General features: G+C 40.5%; 1 protein-coding gene across 7 annotated transcripts in view; it reads right to left on the bottom strand.

Annotated features, from left to right (window-relative positions):
- KMT2A (lysine methyltransferase 2A) overlaps nt 1-21,688 on the bottom strand; it is a 90,586-nt gene that overhangs the window by 52,460 nt on the left and 16,438 nt on the right. For all 7 annotated transcript variants that reach the window (XM_031015811.3, XM_055355026.2, XM_055355027.2 and 4 more), the window contains 2 exons: nt 5,731-5,800; nt 259-2,912 (listed from right to left, as the gene is read on the bottom strand). In XM_031015811.3, coding sequence (XP_030871671.2) covers nt 259-2,912; nt 5,731-5,800 — 2,724 coding nt within the window. The remainder of the gene's footprint in view (nt 1-258; nt 2,913-5,730; nt 5,801-21,688) is intronic.

Below are 21,688 nucleotides of genomic sequence, written 5' to 3'. Positions count from 1 at the left end.
ATCCAGTATTCCTCAAATATGTTTCTTACTTTTCCATTTCTACCCACACTGTTCCCTCTACTTAGAATGTTATGTCCTGCCATTTTCTACCTATCAAAATCCTACTGGTCCTTGAAGGACTACTGCAAATACCACTGCCTCCACCATACTTTTCTTGGTTCTCATAACTGGATGTAATTGAACCACTTAGCCTAAAACTTGCCCATAGAAAGGGCTCAATAAACTGTTAGTTTTAATAGGCAAGGTGGAAAAGAGTACCTGTGCTTTGGGCTGGTCAGTTTGTTTAAGACTCTTACTCTTCTCAATCTTGCAGAGCTGAGCTTTGGCCTTTTTTAGGAGGCTGGCAACCCTCTTGTCAGTCATTGGAAGCTTGTCTGCCTGAGCCAACATGGAGCCTATGGAGGAAGTGGAATGTTTAACAGTGCTAGATGAAGGAGTGGAAAGGCAGAGGGTTTTCTCCTTCTCCAGGGATGGGGCAGTTGGGCCGAGGTCCAAGTTGGTTTTTTCCAGATTTCCTCTCCCTTTCTTTATAAGTATTTTGGTTTTGACAGCTGTTGTATCCCCAAGAGTCACAGAAGTAATATCAGTCCCAGAATCATGTGATGAAGACTTCTTCCGCCCTGTTGCTTTTTTGGCAGAAGATGAAGTGGCAACATCTTCACCAACAACCTTCTCTTTGGAAACCCTACCCACAGGATACAAAGCAGAACTACTCTGAATTTCTGATCCCTTTTTCCTTTTCTCTTTCCTTGACTCCCGCTTATTCTCCTTTTCTCTCTCCCGGTCTCTCTCTCTACTCTTGTCCTTCTCCACGCTCTTGTCAGCATCTCGATCTTTGGACAGCTCCTCGGGGACCTTGTCTTTATTTCTCCCTCTTTCAGTCTGAGAGCCTGGGGTAAACCAAGGGAAGAGAGGAGTAGGACTACTTGATGAAAATGGCTCTGCCGGAGCACTAGTCTGCTTCCTTGGTCTCTGATTTTTCTCTGCAGATTCCCCAGACTGAGTCAGGGAATGAGAAGGAAAAGTGAAAGTTGGGTTTAAGGCACTAGTGGCAAGAGGACTAACAGAAATGCTTAACGAGGAAGAGACAGAAGACGGGGGGGTGAGAGGTGACAGCTCAGAAGTACTAAGCCTTCCACTTCTTGTCCTCATGGAGTGAGAAGGAGATCTTGGTTCAGATCGAATAGGACTAAACACTTTTCTTTTCCTTTTTCTATTGGATACTCCTGAAGAAGATGTTCCAGCAGAAGTTCGATTACTAGGCAAGGTTACAGACTCAAATATTCTAGAGTGAGCCTCACTTGGAGTAAATCTTGGAGCTCTCAGAAGAGGGCTCCTTTTGTGCATATCAAACCTTGTTCCAGAATGGAGTGGCGAAAACAATCGGGCTGAAGCAGCGGTACCAGATGCAGAAAAACCAGATGCAAAGCCAACGTCCTCGGGAGTTAGCGGAGGGGGTCGGAAATTATCAAATATTGGTTTGCGAATAAGACCTTCTTTGGCATACTTTGCTGAGGAAAAGTATTGTGGCTCTGACCTAGAATGCTTTAAAGAAGTCCACCTAAATGTCGGTTCTCGCAAAATAGATTTTCGCTTCCCTTGCATAGGAGCAGTGGAAGCAGGCAAAAATGGTGATGCTAAGGGGATTGTTGGAGGCATAAGCCAAGGTGTGTGGTCAGAGATACTGGAGGCTGGCTGCAGTGGTGGCGGTGGAGTCAGCAGAGGTGGAGGTGGAGACGAGGAGGTCTGCTGCTGGGGGGCACTTTGTAGAGTTGATAATTTTTTCGTCGTTCTAGATCCAAAACTTCTCTCCGACACTGAATACCTTCTGCTTCTCCTATCATTACTCTCATTTTCTGGGGACTGGGAAATGGGCAGTGGAGGATGAACTTCAGGGGTATCGCTGCGCTCCTCAGGAAGTACCTGAATCTCCTCAGAAGCCTGAGAGTCTGTGGAGGTATCAACACTGGGGCTACTAGATCGAGAGGAGTCTGAAGACATTTGAGAGGAGTGCTGAGAAGCTGCACTTGATTTTTCAGAAGATCCACAGGACGGGGCACTGAATCTACTATTCGGTGTAGACTCTAATCGGGCAATTTTAATTGGAGGGTCATAATCCTCATCCTCTATAAACCGCCGAGGGGTCTTAATGATCCGCGAGGAGATAGCACTGACAACAGGCATGATGAACTGTCGAATATTTTTGACCTGTGTCTTCACCTTTCTTCCCTGCAGCTGAGCTGCTTCTTTTTCAATTTTCTTTTGAGCCCCCTTTTTTGCCCTCTGTAAGAGTTGCTTAGCAATGGTTGCATCTGTCCTTTTTGAAGAAGGAATAATCCTAACTGGCTTAATCCTTCGAGGGCTTTGTCTGACAACTGTCTTATCTTCTTTTGTAAGTGGAGGTGTTCCTTCCTTGTCTTTCCGGACTTTCTGGGGCTTTTCCAGTTCAGAATTAATGAGGAGACCCGAAGGGGTCTTTATCCTTTCTGTTGATGGAGGCCTTCCTCTCCGTCGTACAATTTGTACCCCCTTCCTTCCTATTTGAAGCTTCCCTGTCTTAAACTTAGACTTGAGAGGAGAGAGTTTACCTGCTCTTAATTTTTTAATCTTTGTGGCTTGCTGAAACGTAGCAGAAGGTGTCCTTTTAATTTTTTTCAGGCTATCTTCTTTGTTTCCCTTTGGTAACTCTGAAATGTCCTTTCCATGTGTTATTTTGATTTTTACTCCAGGGAAGGTGGGAGGTCTTCCTCTCTTCTTTTCTATACTTTTAGAATCTTTCTTCTTGATCTTATCTCCAGATTTGGTCTCTGATTTATTTAGAGGGGAAAACACAGATGGATCTGAGAGGATAGCTGAATTTCGGTCAGAGCCACTTCTAGGTCTCCCACGAGGTTTTCGAGGACTAGTTTTAACTGTGTATAGAAATTAAACAATGAAGAGCATATATTTAGCTATGTAGTTTAGGTTTTAACTAAGCTGAATATAACTTAGCACTGGCCATTTTGTACTGAGTTCAACTTGAGTCTAATGAGTCAATCAAACATCTTAATTGTGCTTAGTTTCTTTTCACCCAAAATTTGCCTCAAAGAAGTCAGCAAATAACATTCCACCTGAAAGAACATTTAATTACTTTTTTGATACAAAAAGATAATAAAAAGTTTTCAGTTGAACAATTAATCCACAAAACTGATTTTCTTACAATTTTAGATGAGCAAGAAGGTTTTTTTCTGAATTCAAAGGAATTGTAAAGAAAAAAAATCTGAACTTCCTTGCCATATCCTAGCCACCAAGATTAACATTTAAGAATATGCTTCTAGTTAGTCATCCCATCTTTTCAACTCAGAATTCTGGCTTTGAACAAATTTGAACACGCTGCTCTTCAATCATCAACATACCAACTCCCTGGGCAGCTCAGAGTCCCATATTTCAATCTGTTTTGCCAAAGTAGACTAAGAAAGTTTTACTGAATAGAAAAATGTTCATTTATGACACATCAGAATAAGATCACTGAACTCAGTGGCATGTGAACTCATCAGTGAAGTGACATAATGTGTCCACTAAATCTACTCCCCTGCTTAGAGGTTCTTGAGCTAGTCTCAAGTTGCAAAAAGATTTAACCTTAACTGATGTCAACAGCAAAGTGACAACTTATTAAATCAAAGTTCTATTCTAAATAAAAGGAATTTGCCAATTTATAAATAAGCTCAGTTTGCTGCTTTTCAAGCCATTCAAGAAAACAAGACTGTTTCTAAAACACCTTGTATAAACCTGTATTTTAAAAAGTAGTAAGACTAGGCTATTTTATCAAATCTTCTTTTCCCTTTTGATAACATTCTTCTGAGACTAAAACTTCCCTTAATAGGCACCAAAAGAGATGAACATTTTTACAATGGAAGTGCTTTCTAACAGAACAGAAGTCAACAAAGGTTTTATTGTTGAGCTTTCTAAATATAAATGCATTCCTCATCAATTAATTTATGAGACTTCCTTTAATAGATTAAGGATTCACAGCTCCTTTCTCAACATATCCTAATTACAACAAAGGTAATAAACTAGGAGACAGCAGAGAAACCATGTTTCATTTCTCAAATAATGAAGCATATCGAGATGGTTTCTTAGAAAACAAGACAACATTCAAGGTAGACTGGTAGTCAAGAAAAAAAACTTAAGAGGAAACTACCATGAAAAAGTTGTGAATTAACAAAATAAAACTCCTGCCCGGAGCCTGGGTGACAGAGTGAGACTCTGTCTCAAAAACAAAAACAAAAACAACAAACAAACAAAACAACTCCTGCCCGGAAATACATCAAAAGATTCCTTACCATTGTGGTAGACTTGAACCTGGCCAATGAGAGGGCTTTATCAATTCTGAAAACCTCTTCTATCCTACTTTTTAAAAAACTCTTTTGGTAGATAAGTAGAAGCAGCAGAACAGAGAAGAGTCCCAGCACTGCTGCTAACTTCCCTGATCCACAACATATCCAAAGAACTCTCAAACTGGTTATAAATCATAACTCATGTATTTCATGGACCTCATTTTTTCATCTATAAACAAACAAACAAAAATCCCAGATGATCTCTCTAATTCCTTTCCTATATGAAGTTTTAAGACTTCATCACATGTTAAAGAGAACACTGCTACTGTCTGAATAGCACAGATACTGGGACACTACTGGCCAACTGCCCCCAACTAGAATGGCAATACCACTCCTCTTTAAGAAAAGAAAAACTGTCAACTTGGATGTTTGAATTAGATGATAATATATGATGACTCTTAAGTGAGACCCTAATGCTAGCACACATCACAAGCTAAGTCAATGTCAAAAAGCAGAAACAGCTAACAATATCATATTTAGCTGGAGTGTCTATCCACATAAAATCAAAGAAAACCATATATGAAGTCAGAATGGCAGCACAGATGGGGAATGCATTTTCATCAAAAGATACATAGCTTTCTCCTATACAGAACTGAATTAGGCAAGCCATTAAATGTTATTTCCATTGAGGGTCTTCTCTTAGGAAACTGCTCGTAAGTCTAGAATTTCAAGATATTCTAGATATTTTGTTGGTGAGAATAATGACAAATATTGCTAATTTTCCATTTTTTTTATTTTAATACAGCCTTTCAAGAATCAGGTAAAAATGTTTCACATAATGCCAATATTTTGTTTTTGGTTCTTTGACAACAGTGGACCAAATTTCATCCGAAAAAAATAATGGCCAAATTATTCCCAAAGACATATACACTACCACATAACACAAAATGTGTAAATCTGAGGATACTCTTACTAGGTTACCTTCACTTTGCCTACCAGATTTCCCAGTAATTCTGTGGAAACCTACTTCCCATGCCCCAAGTAGTTCCCAGAGAGAAAGAATAAACCCAGTGTGGCCTGATAGATAAGAGTCCCGTAAAGGAGTCTAGCTGGGGGGAGGGGGGAGGGATAGCATTGGGAGATATACCTAATGCTAGATGACGAGTTAGTCGGTGCAGCGCACCAGCATGGCACATGTATACATATGTAACTAACTTGCACATTGTGCACATGTACCCTAAAACTTAAAGTATAACAATAATAAATAAATAAATAAATAAAAAGAAGTCTAGCTCATCAGCCATTTCCTAACCCAAGTATGGCAGAGCATCCTTTACATGTAAAGAAGGCAAGAGGAAGCCACAATCTCCTAACAAACAAAACTTAAAGGCACCATGCACTTAATTGGCCGTACCTGAAGGAGACCTTGTGGGACTTCGCACTCTGACTTCTTCATCTGAGCCAAAACCTAAGAATTGCTCATCCTACAACAAAGGAAAATTATTTTAAAATCAGAAGCAAAAACGTGCATACAAACACATCCCAAAGAAATGCCCAGAGGAGACACAAATGAATTTGGAAAAGTTGCCTTTATATATTAATTATCATCATTCCAATGGATACTATAAAATAACTAATATTGAAATAAATGGACCCAGCCATACAGCTTTATTACAGACAAATAGGAGCTGTGTAGTAACTGAACAATGCATTGAAATGTCATCTTTGGTGCATAGTACACAGAGGATAGTCCTAATTTCAAACTATAGATACAGCCCAAAACAATTAAAGGACAACTTTAAATCAGGTAAGCAAATAAGTATAATGGCAGAAACATATAGCCCCAATACAACAAACAAATGCTTTTCAAAAAGTATTTAAGTCTACAGACACATAAGGAGTAACATAAACAATATAATAATCTCTTGCCTTCTAAATATTAATAGAGACTGAAAGTGCCATAATTGTCAGTTCCTTAACTCAGGAATTGACATTTAGATGTGATTTCTGTACATTTGAGATCCAGAGAGTCTCAACATGCATTTTATGGTATAATTTTAAAAATGCCTGTGATAAGAGACTTAATGGTGGGCAGCAGCGTTTGTGAAAGGGATCATGAATTGACTGCATATAGGATGAAATCCTTTACTAAAACTTAGGGAAGCATCCTATTTTCAGTTATAGTTGGAAAGGACAAAAAGCAAAAGTTTCTGCTTACCTCTAATTTTTAACCTGCTCTTTAAAAAAAAAAAAAAAGGATTTGTTTAACCTATTTTGCACAAGTTCTCAAGAAAGATGGTCTATTTAAACAAACTGATTAATAGAAATTCAATGATTCAGAGATTGAGTTCTTTCCAGAGACAGACACAGAATGATAGAATTTCAGATTCCAGAAACAAAATCCACATAAAACAAGAACAAAATAAGGAATGAAGAACAGACATTCTGGAACCTCCAATTTATAGTGGTAAGTCCCAAACTGAGTTCCAATGACAAAAGCATTAACATTTTCCTCTCAAGAGGTAAGAACACATGTATGTGGACAACATCAATGATTTTCTGAAGGATTATTTTCTCAGTTAATTTAAAACTAGAGTCAGGTGCTAACTGTCTTAGCCGTTTTTCAGCCATGACTATATTAAAAGACATATATAACTTTTAGGACAAATTAGCAGGTTCATCTCTTAAATTTAAATGCTTTAGAGGAGCAAAACATTTAAGGCCCAGCCTTTGCATACTAGGCAACTGAGAGAAAAGTCTTATTGGCATCTAAAAAGGCTTTTGCTCTGAGATTGCTAAGATTAAAGTATTGGATTATTTAAGAAAAGGCTGAAATTCTCCTCTTCAAAGACATCTGAAAAAGTATTATAATTTTTTTTTTTTTTTTTGAGACGGGAGTCTTGCTCTGTCACCCAGGCTGGAGTGCAGTGGCGCGATCTCAGCTCACTGCAACCTCCGCCTCCTGGGTTCAAGCGATTCTCTTGCCTCAGCCTCCTGAATAGCTAAGACTACAGGCTCTTGTCACCATGCTCAGCTCATTTTTGTATTTTTAGTAGAGACAGGGTTTTACCATGTTGGCCAGGTTGGTCTCAAACTCCTGACCTCAAGTGATCTGCCCACCTCGGCCTCCCAAAGTGCTGGGATTATGGGCATGCACCACTGCGCCCAGCCATGAAAAAGTATTATAATTCTAAGAATGTATGAAACCTAAATTTAAGGAACACAGACTACAGTAATTTTTTTTTTAATTACATATTTTGCTCAGGCTGGTCTTTAATTCCTGGTCTCAAGTGATACTCCTGCCTCAGCCTCCTGTGTAGCTGGGACTACATACATGCACCACCATGCCTGGCTTACTGGAGTACTTTTTACAGTTTCTTCTTTCATCACTAATTTAAATTCTTACACGTAAGTTCTTTTTTTGTTGGTTTTTTTTTGTTGTTGTTGTTGTTTTTGAGACAGAGTCTTGCTCTGTCGCCCAGGCTGGAGTACAATGGCGCCACCTCAGCCTCCCAGGTTCAAGAGATTCTCATACCTCACCCTCCCAAGTAGCTGGAATTACAGGCGTGTGCCACCACACCTGGCTAATTTTGTATTTTTAGTAGAGATGGGCTTTTGCAATGTTGGCCAGGCTGGTCTTGAACTCCTGGCCTCAAGTGATCCACCCACCTTGGCCTCCCAAAGTGCTGGGATTTACAGGCGTGAGCCACTGTGCCCAGCCAGTTCTTTTTACTTTAAAAAAATTTTAAGTAAATTCTTACTGTGAACATTATTTGTGAATAAGAAAAATTCTCTCTTGGCCAGCACAGTAGCTCATACCTGTAATCCCAGCGCCTTGAGAGGCCAATATGGGAGGACTGCTTGAGGCCAGGAGTTCAAGACTAGCCTGGGCAACATAGTGAGTCTTTACAGAAAATTTTAAAATTAGCCAGTGCTCACTCTGTCACTCAGGCTGTACTGCAGTGGTGTGATCACGGCTCACTGCAGCCTTAAACTCCTGGGCTCTAGCAATGCTCCTGCCTTAGCCTCCTGGGCAGCTGGGACTACAGGCATGTACCAGCACTCAGCTAATTTTAAAATTTTTTATAGAGACGGGGTCTCACTATGTTGCCCAGGCTGGTCTCAAACTTCTGGGCTCAAGTGATCCTCCCATATTGGCCTCCCAATCTAAAAAAAATCTAAAAGTAATTTTAAAATAAAAAAATTATCTCTCTTCATCTTAAAACAAGTTAGTATATAACTAACCTAAGACATGTGAATCTGAACCCCAAATAAATTTCTGGAATCATTTTCAGGGTTTACACTTGTAGGCTACAATGTTACCAACAAAACAAAACAAAACAAAACAAAAACAGCCAAAACTCCTAACAGCACAATTAATATAAAATCTTATCACAATAATGAAATTCCATACCGTTAACTTTTAAAATGTACTTTCAGGCAGAAAAAAAAGACATTAAAAATAGTAACCCTAAAATATATTTTGAGGAAAAAGCAAATAAAATAGGCAATGGCAAATCACTTCAGAAACAAAAAAATCACAGAATATTATAATTGTAGAGGGGGCCAATCCAGTCTTCTCATACGTGATGCCAGTGAGGAGAGGGCTGGATGTGGGGAGAGAAGGGTTGGTTTAGGGTCTCAGTCTGATTCTCTCAGACTATGTAATCTTAGACAACTCACTTACTGTATCTATCCCTCAATTTCATTTTTTATTTGAGCACTGTAAGGAATAAATTATGTGAAATCACTTGGAAAGCTATAGGCAACATACATATGATGGGACTTCAAAAGGTTCATGGAAAATGGAATGAAAAGATAAAAATTAAAAATATAAATTTTATTTCTCCACATAATCTCCAAGGTCAAGACACTTTTGTAAGCCATGATACCAGCTATTTAGCCCATCCCTAGAGAACTGGGGGTCGTGGGAACTGAAACATTTTAATGCAGTCTTTTTTACATTATTAACTGAAGAAAAATGGGTGCCCTTCATAGATTTCTTTTTTTTTTTCTTTTTAAGATAGAGTTTCACTCTGTCACCCAGCTATAGTGCAGTGGCACAATCTTGGCTCACTGCAACCTCCGTCTCCTGGGTTCAAGCGATTCTCCTGCCTCAGCCTAGATGCTCTGCCTCCTTCATAGATTTTTAAGATTGGGAAACAAAAAAGGCAAAGGAGACAAATCAGCATACTTAATGATACTGAATGACTTCTCATGAAAATTCTCACAAAGTTGCCCTTGTTTGATGAGAGGAATGAGCAGGGACATTGTCATGATGGAGCAGGACTCTGGTGAAGCTTTCCTGGGCATTTTTCTACTAAAGCTTTGGTTAACTTTCTCAAAACACTTTCAAATAAGCTGATGCTATCATTCTTTGGTCCTCCAGAAAGTCAACAAGCAAAATGCCTTGAGCATCCCCAAAAAACTGTTGCCATGACCTTTGCTCTTAAACAGTCTGCTTTTGCTTTGACTGGACCACTTCTACCTCCTGGTAGCCATTACTTTGATTGTGCTTTGTTTTCAGGATCGTATTGGTAAAGCCATGTTTCATCTCCTGTTACAATTCTTCAAAGACATGCTTCAGGATCTTGCTGCCACTTGTTTAAAATTTCCATTGAATGCTCTACACTTGTCTGCAGCTGACTTGGGTGCAATGGTTTTGGCACCCATTTGGTAGAAAGTTGCTCAACTTTAGGTTTTTTTTTTTTTTTTTTTTTTTGAGACAGAGTTTCCCTCTTGCCACCCATGCTGGAGTGCAATGGCACAATCTTGGCTCACTGCAACCTCTGCCTCCTGGGTTCAAGTGATTCTCCTGTCTCAACCTCCCAAGTAGCTGGGACTACAGGCATGCACTACTACACCTGGTTATTTTTGTATTTTTAGTGGAGATGGGGTTTCGTCATGTTGGCCAGGCTGGTCTCGAACTCCTCACCTCAGGTGATCCACCCACCTTGGCCTCTGAAAGTGCTGGGATAACAGGTGTGAGCCACCACGCCCAGCCAACTTTAGTTTTTCAGTCAGAATTGTGTAAGCTGAACCAATTGAGATGTCTATGGTGTTGGCTATTATTTGTGCTGTTAATCATCATTCCTCTTCAATTACGGCATGAACAAGATGAATTTTTTCCTTGCAAACTGGACAGTCTGCTACTATAGGCTTCATCTTCAACATCATCTTGTCCCTTCTTAAAATGAGCCATCCAATTATTTATTTGGGGCATTGTCCCCATAAACTTTATGTAAAGCATCAATGATTTCACCATTCTTTCACCCAGCTTCACCATAAATTTTATGTTTGTTTTTGCTTCAATTTTAGCAGAACTTATGTTGCTCTGATAGGGGCTTTTTTCAAACTGATGTCTTATCCTTCTTAGTGCCTCAAACTACATCCTGTTCAGATATGTTATGATAAGTTAGTGCAAGTTTATTTTGGTGCATAAAAAATTTTGAAATTCTGCAGTTTTTTCATAATATGTATTTTTCCATGAGTTTTCTTTGAAGTCCTCTCACATAGTAGTTCTTATTGTTGTGTTTGAAGAAAATGAAGCTCTAAAAGGCCAAATGACTTGCCCAATATCACACAGTTAGCTACAAAGAACCTAAGTGTCTAAACTGGCTGTAGAATAGTTTTCCTACCATAATAGATACAATATAAAACAATAAATATTTAAAGGAATTGAAGAAGTTGTCTAAAGTACAAAAATTGCTATTCTTTTAGCTACTGTAAAAGTCACATGATGGCCATTTTCAGATCCTTCAAATTTCTGATTAATTCATTCTTTTCCTGAATTATACTCGTGGAACAACCTGCTAATCTATGCATTTCACAAAGACATCTGGGGATTTCCCAACACTTACTAGGGGACTACATTGCTAAATGCATGCATTTTATGTTCCAAATGCTACAATGACTGACAGCTCAAGCAACTATACATATAATAATCAATAGGTAAAGTATTCAACAGGTAATAAAAAGTTATTAATCTTTAAAAGAAATGGGCTGGGTGCAGTGGCTCATGCCTGTAATCCCAGCACTTTGGGAGGACAAGGTAGGAGGATTGCTTGACCCCAGGAATGCAAGACCAGCCTGGGCAACATAGCAAGACCCCATCTTTATTTAAAAAAAAAAAAAAAAGATAAATGTAAGAGATACACACTGCTAGGTTCATTATTAACAACCTAATGAGTCATTTTTATATATTTCAAACTTTTACAAAATGTAACTATATAATCCTAACTGCAATGTATTCCAAAACAAGAGTTCCACTGAGCTGTCAGGCAGTTTAACTGCCAATATTTAAAGTTTCTAAGTACTTTCCAAAATGACAGAAAGCATTAATTCGTTTTCCTTTTGGTCTTGTACTTGGAATAAGGAAATAAATAAGTAGTCAGGCCGGGTGCGGTGGCTGACGCCTGTAATCCCAGGACTTTAGGAGGCCGACGTGGGAGGATCACAAGGTCAGGAGATCGAGACCATCCTGGCTAACACGGTGAAACCCTGTCTCTACTAAAAAAAATACAAAAAAATTAGCCGGGCGTGATGGCGGGCGCCTGTAGTCCCAGCTACTCAGGAGGCTGAGGCAGGAGAATGGCGTGAACCCGGGAGGCGGAGCCTGCAGTGAGCCGAGATCGCAGCACTGCACTCCAGCCTGGGCGACAGAGCGAGACTCTGTCTCAATAAATAAATAAATAAATAAAAATAAGTAGTCAAAATGAACTATACTTTTACTCAAGAACTTTCTTTGCACTTGAAATATTGATTGATTTCTTGAAGCATGCTTTAAAAAATAAGTACCCATTGTTTAAATAATCCGGACAGCTTAGCCAAAAACAAAAGCTGTCATTGTTATGTTAAAGAGCTCCAGTCTTCTAACTTGGAACTTCCAAGCCTATGTAACAGCCCTAAAAAACAAAACAAAACAAAACAAAACAAAAAAACTAAGTAAAGCCAAGTTGAGAAAGCACTGGGAAAGAAGGCTACAAGAGGGTGCTGCAGCCGGGCATGGTGGTTCACACCTGTAATCCCAGCACTTTGGAAGGTAGAGATGGGTGGGTCACCTGAGGCCAGGAGTTCGAGATCAGCCTGGCCAGCATGGTGAAACCCCGTCTCTACAAAATATGCAAAAATTATCCAGTTATGGTGGCACGCGCCTGTAGTCCCAGCTACTCGGGAGGCTGAGGCACGAGAATTACTTGAACCTGGGAGGCAGAGGTTGCATTGAGCCAAAAGCTCACGCCACAGCACTCCAGCCTGGGTGATAAAGCGAAACTCCGTCTCAAAAATAAATAAATAAATAAATAAATAAAGAAAGAGGGTGCTACAAAAAAGTCCTCCTTTCACTGCACTATCATGAGCAACAGGCTTCTCATCTTGCTCCATCACCCTCCTTAAGCACATGGGGTCCCTGGAGGTGGGAAACAAGGTAAGAGTGTTGGCTTCCCAAGGATTTAAACTTATCTAGAAATCAAAAGACTACGGTAATATGTGTATAAAAAAGACAAAAGAAGCTACAATTAAATCCACATTTGGCATCGTGGCATCATAAGCCTGGACAGCCCTGAAGAGAGAGGGTACAGGAGACATCATGCTATACATGACTAGGGACTCCTGGGAACTGGGCTCAGGCAACCATTCATCACACACTTTTCCTTTCAACTTGGCCTACTCTGATGAGCACAGCATTCCAAGACAGTATAGCCACAAAACCTAAACCTTGCTGACACTGATGTCATTGGAGACTAGATCACCAAGATTTCATTTTCTTACCAGCAAAGATAGAAAAACACCCTTGGCCAAGTAGAGCACTGCAAAATACTGTTAACTCATATTTAGCTTCCAGTGATTAAGACAGCAAATTAAGCTATGTAATGTCACTTCCTAAGTGAAATCTAGTTGTAAAAATAACAAACATGTAGAATTTCTTTCTGACCCCTGCATCTCCACTCTGGGGTAACCAGTTATTTGAGAGCTTCCAAGCATACCTTTACCACTAAATTCACGTTATTCATAAATATCTTAATATTCAGAAATTTTATTTTAGTGGCAAAACTTTAATTCTTTAGTGGCCAGTTATTTTTGTGAGTGACGAAGCAATAGGAATATTTCTCCCACAAAAGAACCTAAGTGAACCCTAAATAAGTATTAAACATAATGTTTGTGTATAAAATATAAGGTATATTAGAAAAATACATGAGATTCTGTGTTTCAAGAAATTATGTACTACTAAGACAACTTTTCAAACAAAGCAATATTTAATTCATTTGTTCACTCAAAAAACATTTATACACTTGCCCTAGGGCTATATGTTCCAGATACAACATTGAGTAAGACATGATTCCTGCTCCCAAGAAGTATCTAAGGCAGACAGGCAGTGTGCAATTTCAGCCTTCCTTTTAAAAATCAGTCACATTAAAATGTCACTAAAGAATAGCTGGGTATGGTGGTGTGCGCCTGTAGTCCCAACTATTTGGGAGGCTGAAACAGAAGGATCACTGGAGACCAGGAGTTCAAGGCTGTGGTCCCCTATTATTGCACCTGTGAATCCACTGCACTCCAGCCTGAGCAACATAGCCAGATCCTGTCTCTAAAAAAACAATGTTACTGAAGGATAAAATACTATGTGTAATTCATATTCTGGAATAAAAAATTTTGCTTAACTCTTGAAGGCTGGGTGTGGTGTCTCATGACTGTAAACCCAGCATTTTGTGAGGCCAAGGCAGGTGGATTGCTTGAACTCAGGGAGTTTGAGACCAGGCTGGGCAACATGGTGAGACCCCCATCTCCACTAAAAATACAAAAAAATAGCTGGGTGTGTTGGTGCATGCCTGTGGTCCAGCTACTCGGGAGGCTGAGGTAGGAGGATCCTTGAGCCTGGGGGACGGAGGTTGCAGTGGGCTGAGATCGTGCCACTGCACTCCAGCCTGGGTGACAGAGCAAGTCTATCTCAGAAAAAAGAAAAAGTTTATTCTTCCTTCTATATTAGTATGTGGTTCATGGAGAAATATTCAAATTTCAAAATTCTTCCAAAGGATGGCAATGTATATCTCCATTCCTCAGTATTGTAACTAGGCACTCCAGAGCTAGAAATCAGAGTTTAGGCAATCAAGACCTAAATTATCTATAGTAATTAGATGTGACACAGTTTCTAGTAATACCACTGATCTGATAAAATTTCAACTGATAAACTGTATGTTTTCTTCCCTATCCCCAACTAAAATGCATAGCTTTTAGTTCCTCCCTTAAATTCTTCCCAATTGGGCCTGAGGCAGTGGCTCAAGCCTGTAATCCCAGCACTTTGGGAGGCCAAGGCAGGCAGATCACTTGAGGTCAGGAGTTTGAGACCATCCTGACATGACCAGAGACATGGTGAAACTCTGTCTCTACCAAAAATACAAAAATTAGCCGGGCGTGGTAGTGCCCGCCTGTAATCCTAGCTACTCGGGAGGCTGAGGCAGAAGAATTGCTTGAACCCCGGGCGGGGGGTTGGGAGGGCCGGGTAGAGGTTGCAGTGAGCCAAGAGCTCATGCCACTGTACTCCAGCCTGGGCAACGGAGCAAGACTCCCTTTCAAAAAAAAAAAATTATTTTCAATATACCATAGTCAGAGCAAAAATCACCCGCCTAGAGTTCTTTACCTACCAGGCTAAGATGGAGGCTCCAGAGCTACTTTGAGAATTCCTCTATTGAATAAGCTCCAATACTCCTGGCCTCAGATGAATACAGCCTAGGATGACTTTGCTCACACCCTCACCTTCCTTTTCTAGCAAGAGACTCCTACGTACTTCACAGCACTTAATTAAGTGGTAGGCATCTCAAACATGCCCTTTAGCAGCTATATCTTAGCATTCTTCTGTTTCCAAAATTTTTAGTCTTATGAAAAATCAGGGCCTGGCATGGTGGCTCACACCTGTAATCCCAGCACTTTGGGAGGCTGAGATGGATGGATCACTTGAGGCCAGAGTTCAAGATCAGCCTGGCCAACATGGTGAAACCCTGTCTCTACCAAAAATAAAAATGTGGTGGGCATAGTGGTACATGCCTTTAATCCCAGCTTCTTGGGTGGCTGATGCACAAGAATCACTTGAACCCAGGAGGCAGAGGTTGCAGTGAGCTGAGATTGTGCACTGCACTCCAGCCTGGGTAACAGAGTAAGACTCTGTCTCAAAGGGGGGGAAAAAAAGAGTTTGAAAAATCAAATCCCTTCAATTACAAAACTAATTTCAATGAATCAATTGAAAATAACATCAATACCATAGACAGTATCAAAATCACTCCTGATGCACTTGTTTTTTGAAATACTTTGTTTTGAAGGCTTCTAGTACCATTATATATCATTCCATCAAATGAGGAGGCCACAGGAGAACTAACAAAATTACTGAGAACAACTAAAGTTGAAGAAATATCCAGGAGGCAAACTGTGCATCTTGGCAGCGATAAGTTTAAAAAGAATACCACTTCCCCTTTGGGAATTTATTCCAGGTAGCTATCACTTCAGCTGGCACATTTCCCCTTGTGGCTACTGCTACAAGCTTCAAAATACCAAGGTCTTAATGTTGCACCTTAAAGACATGCTCACATAATTACTAGTATTAGCAGAAGGAATTTTAAAAAATGTGTTCACACATTTGTCTTCTTTAGAGTGTGTACTCTGAGGATAGAAACAGTTTCCCTATTCATTTTTGTATTTCTAATATCTAGCACAAATTTGGCACCCAATAAATGTTTGTAAAATGAAAATAAAAGAAATGCAATAAACTTGTTTTAAAAACATTAAATACCTACTGTGGTAATAGTACTATAGTAGAAAATACTGAGGGACTTCAAAGAATTACACAATATGATTCTTACTTTTAAGAATGTATAGGGGCAGGACGAGGTGGCTCACACCTGAAATCCTAACAATGGGAGGCTGAGGAGGGAGGATGGCTTGAGCCCAGGAGTTGTAGACCAGCCTAGTTCTAGACCAACATAGTGAAACCCTCTCTCTACAAAAAATAGAAAAAATTAACTGGGTGTGGTGGGTGCCTGTAGTCCCAGCTACTTGGGAGGTTGAGGTGGGAGAATCACTTAAGTCCAGAAAATACAGGCTGCAGTGAACTGTGATCGAGACACTGCACTCCAGGCTGAGTGACAGAGTGAGATCCTGTCTCAAAAATAAGCCAAAATAAAATAAATTTGAAAGCATCTCAAAAAAAATGCACAGGAAGAATGCCCTCGGGTTGGGAGGACAGACTGTACCAATTCATTCATTCACTCACTCATTAAAATATATATCGGCCATTCCTAGCCTACGGTATGAAAACAGAGATAAAGGACAGCTTCTATCTTTAAGGACCTGCTAGTCTTAAAAACAGATGAGTAAATTAATGAAATATCATATGTTGCCTGCTATGCTAGAGGAAGACACTGCTGGAGGAGCACAGCAGAAAGACAATTAACCCAGTCAAGGAGAAAGGATCGGGAAAGCCATTGCAGAGAGGATGAAAACTTAATCTTTCGAAGGATGATAAAGCTGATGGGGGGTGGGGGAGGAGTGTACTGCAAGCAGAGAGAATAACACATACAAAGGCACAGAGACACAAAAGAATGTGGCATGGAGTGAAATTAAAAACAGTTCCGGATGACTGAGGCCTTAGCTGATGTGGGAAAGGGGCAAAAGATATTGAGGGGAAAAAAAGGCGGTCAGGCGTGGTGGCTCACATCTGTAATCCCAGCACTTTGGGAGGCCAACGCAGGCGGATCATGAGGTCAGGAGTTTGAGACCAGCTTGGCCAACATGGTGAAACCCTGTCTCTACTAAGAAATACAAAAAAAAAAATTAGCCAGGCGTGGTGGTGGGCGCCTGTAGTCCCAGCTACTCAGGAGGCTGAGGCGGAGAATCGCTTGAACCCAGAAGGCAGAGGTTGCAGTGAGCCAAGATCATGCCACTGCACTCCAGCCTGGGTGACAGAGCAAGACTCTGTCTCAAAAAAAAAAAAAAGGCAGGAGGTGTATCATGAATATCATGAAAGGTCTTATATGCCTTCATGAGTTTGAAGTTTATCTTTGAGGACGTGTAGACCTCATCCTGAAGGCTATAGCAGATTAGTGACTCTGGTAGGAGAGAAGTACGATTAGATCTGGATTTTTGCTGCCAAAAGCTATGACAGCAGTAGAGAAGTAGAGGCAGGAAGAACAGTTGTAAAATGACTGCAGTGGCCATACGGATTAAGGGGAAAAGGACAGATCCTATAGACATTAGGAGGCAAAATGGACAAGACTTTGATATAAAGGTTTAAGGGAGTGCAAAGAATCAATAAAACACTTGCGGATGTCTGGCTTAGGTTGATTAGGTTTATGGTGGTATTTACCAAGACTGGGAACACAGAAAGGAGACAGGTTTAAAGGAGTGGGAAGAGAGATCATTTTAGACATCTGAATTTGAAATGTTTATCCACGTTGTCTAAAGGGTATAATGATCTGAAGAAAACACATCTGACTCAATGAATATATGAATGCTGAAACTGTGTATGAATTCAATCACCCAGGGAAAGAATATAGTACTGAAAGAAAAGGAGGGTAGATGGCAGAGCTCTGAGGAATACCTACATACTTAGAAATATACAGGCATGCCAGGCGCGGTGGCTCATGCCTGTAATCCCAGCACTTTGGGAGGCCAAGGTGGGCGAATCATGAGGTCAGGAGTTTGAGACCAGCCTGGCCAACATAGTGAAACCCCATCTCTACTAAAAACACAAAAAATTAGCTGGGCGTGGTGGCAGGTGCCTGTAATCCCAGCTACTTGGGAGGCTGAAGCAAGAGAATCGCTTGAGCCCAGGAGGCGGAGGTTGCAGTAAACCAAGGTCACGCCATTGCACTCCAGCCCAGGTGACAATGTGAGACTCTGTCTCAAAAAAAAAAAAAGGTTCATTTTTAAAGTTTTTAGTAGAGATGAGGTCTCACTATATTGCCCAGGCTGGTCTGAAACTCCTGAGCTCAAGCAATCCTCCCAAAGTGCTGGGATTACAGGTATTAGCCACCATGCATGGCCCTAAAAGTTTTAAAGAATGCAGCTCTGAAGGAAGGAAATAGATCATGAAGGTAATGAGCAATGGCTGATTAACAGTAACAGGGAGAGGCCAGGTGCAGTGGCTCACATCTATAATCCTAGCACTTTGGGGGCCTGAGGCAGTGGGATATTCCAGGAGTTTGAGATCAGCCTGGGCAACAAAGGGAGATGACTTGTCTACAAAAAAATTAAAAATGTATTAAAAATGTAGCCAAGGCTGGGCACAGTGGCTCATGCCTGTAATCCTAGCACTTTGGGAGGCTGAGGCAGGCAGCTTGCTTGAGACAGCAGTTCAAGACCAGCCTGGGCAACAATGTGAAACCCCATCTCTACAAAATAAAACACAAAAATTAGCTGGGTGTGGTGGCTTGTGCCTGTAGTCTCAACTACTCAGAAGTCTGAGATGGGAGGATCACCAGAGCCCAGGAGGTCAAGGTTGCAGTGAACCATGATTGCGCCACTGAACTCCAGCCTGGATAACAGAGTGAGACCCTGCCTCAAAAAAAATAAAAATAAAAATAAAATAATAATAATAATAATAAGGGGCAGAGAGGGGGAAGAAAATCAGATGCAAGGATTGGAGGATTGGTAAAAACTGATTAAGCTGAAAAGGGGTAGCCACAGTAGGGCCAAGATAGAAGACAAATGAAATAATCAGAACCTTGTTAATTCTTGTATGGTATGGTCAAAGCGAATGCAATGAATACAGACTGCTACCATTGGTTCTCAAATGTAGAGAAGGCATTAACTGTGAAGTTTATTCTGGAAATGGTATATATAATGAACTAGAGTAAGAAGACTTAAAAAAAGGGGACCAGATAGCAGGCTACAGGCATAATTCAAATATGACTGTCACTCAATCATTCAATAAGTATTTACTGAGTATTGCCAGGTACTGTTTGACTCTCAAGATACATGTAAAGAACTAACAAAATTCCTGCCCCATGAAGCTACAATCTAATGGAGAGACAGAAAATAAACATATAACAAATAAATAAAAGACACTAGGGGCTGGGCATGGTGGCTCTCGCCTGTAATCCTAGCTACCAGGAAGGCTGAGGCAGGAGGTTCATGTGAGCCCAAGAGTTTGAGGTTGCAGTGAACTGACTGAGCCACTGTGCTCCAACCTGCGTGACAGAGTGAAACCCTGTCTCTAAGAAGAAAAAAGACACTAGGACAACAAGAATTGACAAGAGTCGGGGGTGGAGAGGTGTTAGCTGAGGGGTTATATTCGCTAGGGTAGACAGGAAAGGCTTCTCTAAGGCAATAGTTTACTGAAGATTGGAAAACTATGGGCCACAGGCCGAATTTGGCCCACCATCAATTGTTCTGCGAGTTAAAATTAAAAAAAAAAATTAACCATTTTTTTAAAGTCAAAAGAATATTTTGTGTACATGAAAACTATATGAAATTCAAATTTCAGTGTTCATAAATAAAATTGTATTGGAACATGGCCACGTTCAGTTGTTGATGGACAGACAGTCCCTGACTTACAATGGTCTGACTTACAATTTTTGACTTTACGATGAGCTTGTAAGTGTATTAAACGCATCTTTGACTTATGATATTTTTGATGTATGGGTTTTTCAGGATGTAGCCCTATCGTAAGTTGGGGAGCATCTGTATTGCTGCCCATGGTTGCTTTTGCACTTACAACAACAGAGTGGAGTAGTTTCAACAGAGGCCATCTGGCCCTTTGCAGAAAAAAACTTGCCAAACCTGGTTAGGCCTAAATGAGAAAAAGTCAGACATATAAAGACCTTGGTGGAGTAGTGTTCTAGCCTAAGAGCAAGTGCAAAGGCCCCAAGACAGCAACAGGCACAGCATGCATGACAGACAGAAAAAGGCTAGCGTGGCTATATAGCAGAATGGATGAGATGAGAAGAGACAATGCTCGAGAAGTAGGCTTGACCAGAGGCCAGATTACGTGTGGCTTTGTTGGCCATAGTAAGGAATCTGGACTTATCCTAGCAGTGTGGGGAGACACAGATAGGTTTAAAGTGAAGAAATAGGATTTGATACCAGAGTTTACTGTTGCTATGTGAGGAACAAACTTTAGTGAAGTAATAACACAAGCAAGTCCAACCAAGAGACTATAATGGGAGAGTCTGAGGTTTTGGTAGCAAAGTTGTTGAGAGGTAGTTGAATTTAGGGCTTATTTTGGATGTAATACAGACAGAATTTGCTGATGGGATAGATGTGGGATGTGAATAAAATAGATAAATCGACGATAACTCCTACCTCTTAGGCCTGAGCAACTGGATTTTTGGTGGAATAATTAAGAAACAAAGAGACTGGGAATGGAAAAGGTTTGAGGAAGAAAGTCAAGACTTTTTAGATATGGTTAAGTAAGAGATATCTATTAGGCATCCAAGTGCTTCAATGTATATGTGTTTCCTTGCCTATGAAATGGGAATAGTAGTGATATTTCAGACAATGGTCATGAAGGTTAGGTGAGATAATTCATGTGAAGTGCTCAGAATATAGCCTGGCCCACAATAAACACTCAGTAAATATTAGTCAAATGGAAATATCAAATAGGCAGCAGGCTATACAAGCCTGGAACTCTGAGAAGTAGTCAGTGTTAGAGAAAAAGATTTCTTAGTTCTCAGCGTATAGATGAGGCCTGGATGAGATGACCTAGGAAGAGTGTGTAGACAGAGAAGGCAGTGAAAAGTAGACTCCTGGGAACCTCATTCAGGAGAGTTAAGCAGAGGAGGGAAGCCATACAGAATACTGAAAATTAACAGCCAATGAGTTAAGAAGAAAAACAGGTGAGTACAATGTTAAAAAAAAAAAATCCAAGAAGGGAGTGGTCAGCTGGTTCAAATGCTGCCAAAGGGTTTAACAAGATGAGAACTGAGAATTATCTATTCAATCTGGTAAAATAGAGCTCCTTGAGAACCTTGATAAAAGCTATTTCAGAGGCATCATGGGGATAAAAGCCCAACTGGAGTAGTTGAGGAAAGAATGAAAGGTGAGAAAGTAGAAATAGCAGTTACACACAGCACTTTCAAGGAGTTTTGCTGTGAAAAGGGAAAAAAGAATCAGGTAGCAGCTAGAGGTAGATGTGGGGTCAAGCGTTTTTTTAAAGGATTATATTAAGGCAGATAGTTTTATATGGTGATGGGACCAATCTAGTTGTGAGAGAGAAATTACCTATGCAGCAGGAGAGATGAGATAACTGCAGGTACAACCCTGACTAGATGAGAGGAGATGGGATCCAGAGCTCAAATGGAGAGGTTGGCCTTAGATAGAAGGGGGCACTTCGGCCAGGCACAGTGGCTCACGCCTGCAATCCCAGCACTTTGGGAGGCCGAGGT

Source organism: Gorilla gorilla, chromosome 9 (assembly GCF_029281585.2).
Source record: "Gorilla gorilla gorilla isolate KB3781 chromosome 9, NHGRI_mGorGor1-v2.1_pri, whole genome shotgun sequence".
NCBI classification, from domain to species: domain Eukaryota; kingdom Metazoa; phylum Chordata; class Mammalia; order Primates; family Hominidae; genus Gorilla; species Gorilla gorilla.
The sequence above is the reverse complement of the archived record's forward strand: the minus strand, read 5'-3'. Positions and strand labels throughout refer to the sequence as shown.